This window comes from the organism of the source record quoted next, unplaced genomic scaffold, assembly GCF_019419815.1.
Source record: "Pyrus x bretschneideri cultivar Hongxiangsu unplaced genomic scaffold, Pyrus_bretschneideri_v1 Contig19, whole genome shotgun sequence".
Taxonomy (NCBI): domain Eukaryota; kingdom Viridiplantae; phylum Streptophyta; class Magnoliopsida; order Rosales; family Rosaceae; genus Pyrus; species Pyrus x bretschneideri.
In genome coordinates this window covers 1099489-1109881 of record NW_025999490.1, presented here as the reverse complement: position 1 = coordinate 1109881, position 10393 = coordinate 1099489, and the positions used below count along the sequence as shown (strand labels likewise).

The following is a 10393-nucleotide window of genomic DNA, read 5'->3' as shown; positions in this document are numbered from 1 at the left end:
ATGTCTCCCTTTGTTCTTCTAGTTTATGCTACTACTTTCACTTCTCCAAAGCTCTCCTTTCTTTGAGTTCTGATGAGACTAAGAGAAAGTATATATAGGGGCATATGTGTTGCTAATAAGTGTGTGTGTGTGTATGTGTGTATACATGTAATTAATACTTTTATAGAGAAGAGCAAAGTGAGTGACAAGAACTAAAAAAGTGGGACTGGAAAATGGTAGGCTTATAACGTTCAAATTCTAACAGTCACTTTGAGTGGGGCAATAAAAACGAATAAAATGTGGGGCCTGGACTTGTTGCCTCAAGTGATCTGGCACTGGCACTTCCAAATGTAAAGAAAAAGGGCACAAAGACAACTAGATGAGCACCATAGCCTTAAATGGGTTGATCTTGCTTTGGAATTTTTGGTTGATTCGAGGTTATTTTTCAATTGAGATTTGCTTTGGTGAGCATGAACTTCCCTACATTTTCGTTTTACCCAGCCCCACCGTTGAGACCACTCATGTGAGAAACAAGTAATAATCAAAGATTTTCTTCAGGTGACATTGATCGATGAACAATTAATAATCATTCATGTAAAAGAGGTTGCTTATGCAAAAACCTTACCAAAGAGTCACAATACGATGACACTAATGAATCAACAATTGGCATTAACTCATCTAGAGCCAACTCGTGGCTTTTGTTTATAGGCATCTACGAAGGGGTAAAAAGAGCGTGTGAAAATCAGTTCTCAATATTTCTCACCTTCCTTCTCCTTTAATGTCAGCTAGCATTGAGTGACGTTTACAGAACCACCACTTGCATTGCTGCCTCCCGATTGATAGTTGAGGCGAACATTACTACCTTTGGATGAAGTTGATGGGGTATCATCCTCCACCAAAAATCTACTTGTTAACGATGTCGTTACATCTTTAAAATCATAATCTGTCAAATAGCTCGGCTTTGACATGACAGTGCCTATGTCAATATCTCCAGAGAGCATTGCCACCACGCGTGACATAGATGGCCTCGTCATCGGTGATGCCTGCGTGCACAGGAGAGCTGCTCTTATCAGTCTAGTCGCTTCAGTTTTGTCAAACTCTGTCAATCTGGGATCCACCAGCCCGAGAGTTTGGTCGTTTTCATGTAGAGTCCATACCTAAAAAAACATCATGCCACGGTCAAAGGAACGTATAAATAAGTTCTTCACAACAATGCCAAAATGAAGCTAAGCGAAAGCAATTCCTACCCATTCAAGAAGATAAATCTTTTCTGGATCCAAGTTATTGTAAGAGTCTGGTCTTCCACTGAGGATCTCCAAAACAACGACTCCAAAACCAAACACATCGGCCTTCTCTGTCAAATGTCCAAACAATGCATACTCTGGTGCCAAATAGCCTCTACAATGCAAGATAATCAAATGGTTGCACAATGTTTTTTGAGATCATTAGTGGCATTATTAACATGATGTGTCTTATAATTTCATGCAAGTATAAATGTGTGTGGCTATAATATATGTAACCTATGGAAAAACAATAAAGGATGGCTTACATTGTCCCTGCAACCCGGGTGCTGATGTGGGTTTTCTCGTCATCATAAAGCTTTGCCAATCCAAAATCTGATATTTTTGGGGAGAGTTCTGCATCGAGCAAAATATTACTAGCTTTGACATCTCGATGTACAACCCTTGGCCTTGACTCCTCATGAAGGTAAGCAAGTCCTCTTGCTGTTCCCAACAATATATTGAATCGAGTAGGCCAGTCAAGGTGCAAGTTACTTGTTCCTGAAATATTAGTGAACACATCCAATCAGAAACATTTCTTAACAATTTTAGAGTGCTTGAAATTGCAAACAATGTTGTTTTTGTGAACCTAAAGGTAGATAGGTTTGTACCAAAAAGTGCCTGATCAAGGCTCTTGTTTTCAAGATACTCATAAACCAAAATGTGGTGGCTGCCTTCAATGCAGCATCCATACAATTTCACTAAATTTCGATGTTGCACAGCAGATATGGTAGCAATTTCAGATACAAATTGCCTCTTCCCTTGGTGAGATGATACTGAAAGTTGCTTCACAGCCACTACTCTACCATCAGAAAGTGTACCCTACAATGTACACAGAAAGACAATTTCGTGACGTGAAAGGAAAGAAAACAAAAGCTATTTTCTTCTCTTGCTCTCTCTCCTTTCTCTTGTCATTACTTCAAGTACATGATATTGATGTAATACGAATTTCACCTTATAAACGGGGCCATATCCTCCCTCTCCTAGCTTATTTGAAGGATTAAAATCTTCAGTTGCAGCTCTCAATTCAGCATAACTGAAAGTATATGGTCGGGGGCCTAATCCTAGAATATCTGCACATTCACAAAACAGTATGATGTAAGGTTTACTTTCGTGAAAGCATTCTTACTTCTGTGTGTTGATGTCAGAGCAGAGAAACTTGAATTGGGTACCAGTAATGATATGGTCGTTTACCTTCATCATCTTCTTTTTCTGATTTTTTCCTCCTCATATATAGAATTGCAAATATTAATAGCAAGCTCACAACTCCAACAAGAACTGCAATACCAACTGTCAACCCAGTCTTGCTCTTCTTTGTAAAATCTAAGTGATAAAACAGACGAATTCTTCAATGTCAATTAACAGCAGAAAAATACATTTAAAGCACTCACAAGAAATCTTTATAAGTTAACACATACTATACCTGAAGTAGCATGGATAGCTGCTATTAGTGGGCCGTAATCACCATATTTGGGTATGCAACAAGTCCCTTTACCAGCCCAGAACAGATGAATTTCAAGATAATTCTCTGACACGTTAACATTAAATTTTCTCACAACTGCTCGGTTAACACCATCTGCCTCCTTGGATATGTCAAAGTCCTTCGTCTTGCGGGTGCCCTAGCAACCAAATGAAGAGGTAGGTGATAATTCTAGTCTCTTTTAAATCACTGTCTTTAGTTAATGTAGCTTAAAACATCAAAAACCTGTCCAATGAGGTGTTTACTTCAAATAAGTTAAGAATTTTTATTCTATAAGCAGTCTTACCTGAATATAGATATCAAATACACGCCGTCCTAGACTTTTCCAAGTTTGCGAAGTGCGACTTTCATAAACTGTCTCTGCAAAGTGCAATGTTACAGTGTAGGGGCCATTCACAAGGCCCAGGCCATAGTATCTCAGTGATGCTGTGGACAGTCTTGAAGTCTGGTAAAGCGCTGGGGTCACATTTGTTCCGGTGACTTGTGCAAGGGTCTTGTTCAACGATGGGGTATAATCGATAGAAAACAAACCGGTATTGCTGACAGCCCAATTCTCTGTACTGGTTACACTGAATGTTGCTGGACCAAGATCCGAGTCGTCAGTCACATACAATATGCCATCACTTCCCGTCATTTGCGGTCCCCCACAGTTGATTGAGAAGCTTGCTGTAATACCATAATCTACCCATGATTAGCGATGAAACTTCAAATTGAAGACTCATACTAATGTTCATCAGTCACATATTTCTAACCAGTTATGCGTATTACTGAACTTATGGAAACATGCTTGCAATCTATATCCATATGTATACATAACTAGAGAAGCAATGCCTTTTCCTCTAACATGACGTTGCGTTAAAATAGTAAATGATGGGTGACATAAGAGCAGATTACATCGTGGGGTATTTCGATTGCATGGAAAATTTCTCTGGAGGCAATTCAATCCAGGAAGACTGCAAACACAGAGAAAAATTATTAGTTATCAAAATAGAAACATGTAGTGGTAGAGTAGTGATGGTATTGCTTGTCTAAAAACGAGTAAGATAAACTTCAACCCACGTTATGTTTGAAATGTCAAATGTGAAGTTGTTGACCACTAAGTTCCTGCATAAAATCATTAATCAATCAACATATGAAGAACTATATCTTTATCAAATGAAAATTCCATGTACCGGATCAAAACTTAGTAGGCAAGTAGCACTGTGAAAACGAATCTCAGCTATAATTTTTTTTTTCCTGAACTTATTTTGGAGATTTAAACGGTAAAATGAAGGTGAAAGATAAAAGGACACGTACACGTGCGATATTGTGGTCACCCACTGGGGAAGGCGTCCTGATAAAAAATTATAAGACAAATCTCTGCAAATAACAAAATAGGACCAGAAGACATAAAATGCATGAAAGTTATTAAGAACTTGTGTAAGATTGGATTAGAATGCTTACGATTATACACAAACACATACATGCACCGTGCATTCTATATGACTATAAGAAACGAGGACTTACACATTCTCAAGTTGATTGCTCTTTTGGCTCGGAAGAGGTCCGGAGAGATTATTGTTTCCAAGAAACCTGGCCATTTCGATTATAGTAGAAGGCACCCAGAAAAGAAAAAGAGATGAACAAACAAAAGGTCAGATGTGCACAAAAGGTCAGATCTTCAATCAAAGTAGGGAATGCTGAAGATTTGATAACTTATGTATGATAAGGCAAGAAAAAAATAATAATAAAGACGGGGATTACAAGGATTCAAGAGAACTCAAGTTGAACAAAGAACGTGGGAGTTGGCCTGTCAAATTGTTGAAACTCAGATCCCTGCAACACCAACGATAAGTTGAGAGGAGCAATCAGAATGAAACAAAAGACTTGGGACTCAAGCTTATATTTGCTGGTACGTACAGTGTCTGTAGACTTTGATATTCTCCAATATCAGATGGGATGGTACCAGTGATTAATGCGTTTCGCAGTGTGCTGTATTCCAAAAAATAAAATTTGATAAGTAGAAGATGGAGTAAGATATCAAATTTGATGAAAGTATCTGGATCGATAAGAATCTTCACTTACAGTTCAGTCAAGCTTTTCAGATTTTTTATGAAATCAAGAGAGGAGCTCCCACTGTATATATCACTGATTCGCCTACATCATTATATGCAAAATAAACTGAAATCCCGTCTTCGGAGAAAGAGAGAGAGAATTACAATTTTTGAAACATTTGTACTTACAGAGAGTTCAATGAGATCAGTTTAGAAAAGCTGGTTGGTATTGGGCCTTCGAAAGAGTTCCCTTGTAAATACCTACAGAAACATATAAGAAGCTTGTGAACAAATTATCCATCTCAGGTCTGCTTTCATAAACTGCAAAAGATCAAAGGTTTCTCTACTTACAAAGAAGTGAGTTCGGTCCAATTCCCTATGAAATCAGGTATCTTTCCTGAGAAAGGATTGTCCGATGCCCAGCTAAAATTCAAAAATACAATTTAAGAGCCGTACTGGATAAACGAACAAATCTAAAATACGATTTAAAATCTAAAATACGATTTAAGAGCCGTACTGGATAAACGAACAAATCTAAAATACGATTTAAGAGCCGTTCTTACAACATTTGCATGTTGGTGAGCTTGGCAAATGTTGAAGGAATTTCACCACTGAGTCCACAGCTGTCTATGTAGCTGTGAAAATCATAAGGCAGCTGAGTGCAATTTTTGCTCATCCGTAAGGAATTAACATGTAATTCAAATTTGATGATTTAACGAAGCACTTACAGTGTCTCGAGCTTGACTAAATTACCAAGTTCTGGAGGGAGTGTTCCGGAGAAATTATTTGATCTGATGTCCCTGCAAGTCATGTTGAACGAGCAAACACTTACTTGAAAGCAATTATTGAAGAGTGATGAAGGTTCTGTTGAATTGTAAGTCTATAGCGGATTAGGAAATAAGCTGTGAATCAAATTTGTGTATTCACTTGAGTTTAAAATACCAAATGTGCAGCTCTAATGTAGTAAGGCAAATAATGTCAGGTGTAATGATCCTTGCAACTAGCTAGATGTAAGGCTGAGATTGTTTTGTGAAGAGAGAGAATCCACCTTGGATTCCAACGGTTATGTAAAGCACAGAGTGTGTGTGAATTGTAGAGAGATGAAGAGAATATGCTCTGCTAGAGAGAAACCTTCAGAATATTCTTCCATTGTTATCCTTCTTATTTTCTATTCTTCGATTGTTCATTCGTAACCAGATTTTTAGCTTATAACAACAGGTTCTGTATCTAATGTTTACGACACAAAATTTTTTTGTACGCTCTCTCATTTTTCATGGCTTACAGCAGAGTTAGCTCCGTAAGGTTTCCAAGCTCCTTGGGGATGGGCCCAGAGAATGAATTGAAGCAAATATACCTGAATGGAGATAAGTACTGCATTATTGCCAATGAATTACATTACATAACAGGAAACTAGTACTGCATTATTCAATAAAAGCATAATGATTTTTTTGTAGATTACAGCATAAATAGTAGCAAAAAGGTGTAAAGAACATAACTGTAGTTTATGATATTCAAAATGAAGTATACAAATTGCTACGGGTCTCATCAGAAGTATGAGTACTTAAAGAAATGTTCTCTCACTACTTACAAGTGAGTCAATGCAGACATATTGCCAATGAATGCCGGTAGGGGACCAGTGAAATAATTCGCACGGATACTCCTACAAAAATTGAAAGGAAGTGTAATCGGTAACTCTTAATCTTACAACATCACCATATTTTTGTTGAAATCCCACATCGGCTAGAGAAATAAAAAAAGAAGAGTTTAAATATCCAAATCCCACTCCACCTAATACCGAGGCTTTTTGGGATAAACCCTACACCTAACAGATTGTGCAGGTGTTACCAAGTTAGGGATAATATCGGTGTTGTTTGAAGTGAGCCTTTTGTCCATCTCTCTGATAATTCTACAATTTTTAATATCCAATATATGATTTTGATGAACCAAAAACAGAGAAGGGAGTTGAAAAAAATTCATACAAAAATGTGAGATATCTCAGAGCCACAAATTCTTCTAGAAGCACCCCTCGTTTGTTTAGTTCAAACACTCTCCTGGGAAGCAAAAAGATTGAACATTTAGAACTACATAAAATGGAGCGAGACAGTCAAATTATGACGTTAATATATATAGGTAGCAAGTGAAAATCAGCAGTGGCATGGAAATCTTGTTCATCAAGAGAGAGTAGTTTAACATACAGTTGGGTGATGTGGCATCTAGCATTATTGTCGTAAGAACAGTTGCAAATGATGGCTGGGCTAGAGAGGCTAAAAATGTCGGTGCGGTTGATGGCATATCCACTGCAGGGTTCTCCACTGATATTCCACTGCCCCGGCACTGCTTGTGTGTCCCATTGTTCAAATATTGAGTTCAACGCCCTCACTGCACTCTCAGTTAATTCAGTCCTTGTGTGTATTAGATTATATCACACCATAATTTGACTTGTGTTACCACTTACCAGACTATCTCGAACCAAACGAAAGATCAAATTGATTATTACAAAGGAAAATTACCCTTAATTTTTGGATGTTTTGTATATGGGAAGAAAAAGGGCTTTACAAATAAGTTCCTCGAAACTTCATTTCATATAGTCAAAAAACATTTAAAATGTCATTTTGTTGAGAGAAAGAGAGAGAGAGAACCTTCAGATGGATCAGTGGTAGCATTTTGAGCAAAGGACAGCCGAAACCAGAAGCAGCTGAGGAAGCAGAGTAATAGTATCCTCATCATCAACTTTATCTTCATATTGTACATGTGCAGAACTTGCTCTCCTCGACGGCGTGAATTTAAACGACCAACACTTGTATTCCGGCTGGCTGAATCATGCATTGCATGTAAGAAGCAGACCATTAGATTTTAGTCATATATTGACAATGTATACATATATAATATAGGATAAATTATAAAAAATTACTTGTCAAATCACAATCTCATATTTCATATTTTAAATATTGCAATGTCATTTTTTACTTTATGAATTTATTGCAATATTAGACATCTATTAAATTTTCTGTCAATCTGGCTGTTAAATGATAACGTGGGAGAAACGAGACCCACTTTTCTGCCAACTTGAATAAAAAATTAACTAATTATTAATAAATTATTAATTTTTTATTTGACAATTAAATTAGCTAAAAAAAAATAAAAACCTCTCCTCCTTGTTCCCTGGAAATCGTCCCCTTTCGTCCTCCCATCACTCCTTCCTCCGCTCCCCTTCTTCCTCGTCCTCCTTAAAATACAGCTAATTTTGGTCCTCCTCCGGGAACAACTGATACACCGCCGATCGCAAAACGCAGGTGGGTTTCGATGGCAAACCAAAACCAGACCCCAAATAAGTGGGTTTTGATGGCAAACCAAAACCGGACCCTCATCTTGCTCCAACAGTCTTTACATAAAACTAATTTGATTTCTTCATCATAAGTTCACTAAGATTTCGGAAAACTGAGCATCAGAAACCATCCCCTTATCCTTTTCCCTCTCTTCAAATCCCATCACCGACTGGGGCTTTCGCCCCACTGCCATTTCTTCAATTTCTTCTTCTTCACCATTTTTCTAAGAAAAACCACCAAATAAAATTGCAAAGGGAGAGTTCCAGGAAGCCAAAACAACGAACCCCACAAAAACAAAACCCAAAACGAAAAACACAAATACAAACCCAGAAAATTCAAGAAATTAGAGAAATTTTTTTTTTTTTTTAAATTAGAGAAATTAAATTTTTCAAAAATTCAAGAAGTGGCCATTTGAAATTCGCCCAGAACTCCGGATTTTCGAAATCCTACATAATATTAATTGAATAATGGAAGTTCATAACAGTCAAATTTTTTTCTTTTTCCTTCCCCTTTTTTTTTCCCATTTTCTGGGTTACCACCACTTCTACAGATTCGCTTCCCCGATGTGTGTCAACCTCTACACCTTCTCATTTCCGTCTCCGTCCGTTCGGTTCTCCATCAACCACCATTCGATTTCTACTAACCATCATTCGAATCGATCCACTGCCGTTTCAAAGAAAACCGGACCGATTTTGATGCCGAACAAGACATGTATGTGCTCGCCGACGTCGTAGCCAGATCATTTCGTTGCAACCCCCACAAGAACCAGGGAGGGAGTCAAAACACCGGATCTTTCCCGTCGAACAGATTGAATATGTGCCGATCTGATATGACGAACTCGCTGGTCCGAATCGGTGGACTCGAAGGCGGCGGATGGACGAGGAAAAAGGGGACGGATGAGGGATTGAAGGGGACGAATGAGGAAGAAGGGGGACGGAGGAGGGAGGGGGAGGAGACGATTTCTGGGGAAATGACGAGAGTTTTTTTTTTTTTTTTTTTGTTAAATAAGAATTAGTAATTTATTATTAATTAATTAATTTTTTATTCCTACCATATCATCATTTAACAGTTAAATTAACAGAAAATTCAACCGAGGCATGATATTGCAATATTTAAAATATGAGGTATGAAATTGTGGTTAGACCGATAGTTAAGCTCGTTTTATGTAATTTATTCTGTAATATATTTTGTCCAAGTTGTATGATCAAATGGCGGTCACTTTTTTAATTTCCCACCTGGAGTTGGCCAAGATTTTGATCATATTAGTTGAATTGTATACTGTAATTTACCCAAAAGACGTACCCAGAACCACTTCTCTGCCCTTCGCCGGAAACCATGTCATCATCGGCGTCGATTGCATCCGGCCACTTCCTTTTGATGTTGGTTCGAAGAGAATGAACGAAAGAGAGAGAAAATCCTCTGATGCGGGGGTGTGGGGGGATCAGAGAAAATCCTCTGATACATTTTCCCCAATTAAGAAAGTTGATATTCAACAATAAAATCAAGAGTAATGTTACACATACTACCTATATTATCATTTATTTTATTTCTCTAATAATTGTAGTGTCCACCAACGCATGTAGATTCCATCTCTATTAGAGAGATGGTATAAATAATGGTACAAATATATAATAAAAGTAACATTTTTGTAAAATCAATTGGCAATATAAGAAGTAGTACAACCACTTATAAATCCTTATATAATTTAGTTTTTTTTGTCCTCACATTCTCACACCCAACTTTACATTTGGACCAAGTCTCTGCATACGCTTTCCTCCTCAGCAACTTGCCGTTGTTGAATGTTCTCCTTCATTATATTTCCTTTTCCATTAATTGTAATGATAGCAATATTCTCATTAAAATAATTTCGCTCTATTTTATTTATTTATTTTCATCTGGTGTACGTAATTTGAATCTTTTACTTTCAAAGTCACTCTTTAAATATTAATTATACTAAAATTCAGCCAACTTTAATAATCTAATAGTCATATAATAAATAAACAAACCATGTTATTAAAAACTGAAATTTTGACTGGAAGGAGGATGAAGAGGAAGCTCCATGAGATGGGCAGCCATGACGATACCCATCGTTATGGCACTGCAGTGGTTCAGATCACGACTGAAAAAAATGGCAGTTGTTGCGTTTTGTTTAAAAATGATGTGTGTAATCATCTAGTCCAAGTGAAAGACTCTTGAAGTGTCCTCTGAAAGAAAAGCACCTTCAGGCGAGGCCACAGGGAGACAAAAATGGTCTTGTAACTCTCGAACACTTCATCTTCTTTATATAATTTTTAT

General features: G+C 37.4%; 2 protein-coding genes, 1 long non-coding RNA gene and 1 pseudogene across 3 annotated transcripts in view; 1 reads left to right on the top strand and 3 right to left on the bottom strand.

The window, feature by feature from the left end:
• LOC125476533 (probable LRR receptor-like serine/threonine-protein kinase At1g56130) overlaps nt 1-4058 on the bottom strand; it is a 54904-nt gene extending 50846 nt beyond the window's left edge. The window contains exons 1-3 of the mRNA XM_048582774.1: nt 4036-4058; nt 3799-3843; nt 3634-3692 (exon numbers count right to left, since the gene is read on the bottom strand). The gene's annotated coding sequence lies outside the window, so the exon portion shown is untranslated. The remainder of the gene's footprint in view (nt 1-3633; nt 3693-3798; nt 3844-4035) is intronic.
• LOC125476539 overlaps nt 1-10393 on the top strand; it is a 44293-nt gene that overhangs the window by 7286 nt on the left and 26614 nt on the right. The window lies entirely within an intron of this gene.
• LOC103933255 overlaps nt 1-10393 on the bottom strand; it is a 35803-nt pseudogene that overhangs the window by 15757 nt on the left and 9653 nt on the right.
• Nucleotides 544-9561, bottom strand: LOC103933248 (probable LRR receptor-like serine/threonine-protein kinase At1g56130). Its single transcript, XM_048582793.1, has 25 exons — nt 9401-9561; nt 7412-7585; nt 6968-7151; nt 6752-6823; nt 6361-6432; nt 6055-6126; nt 5501-5572; nt 5336-5407; nt 5124-5195; nt 4962-5033; nt 4804-4875; nt 4639-4710; nt 4483-4554; nt 4246-4311; nt 4036-4098; nt 3799-3843; nt 3634-3692; nt 3026-3405; nt 2683-2878; nt 2454-2582; nt 2214-2332; nt 1871-2081; nt 1529-1760; nt 1227-1377; nt 544-1136 (listed from the first exon to the last, which is right to left on the bottom strand). The coding sequence occupies exons 1-25, from the start codon at nt 9456-9458 to the stop codon at nt 765-767; spliced, it is 3159 nt and encodes a 1052-aa protein (XP_048438750.1). The 5' UTR covers nt 9459-9561; the 3' UTR covers nt 544-764.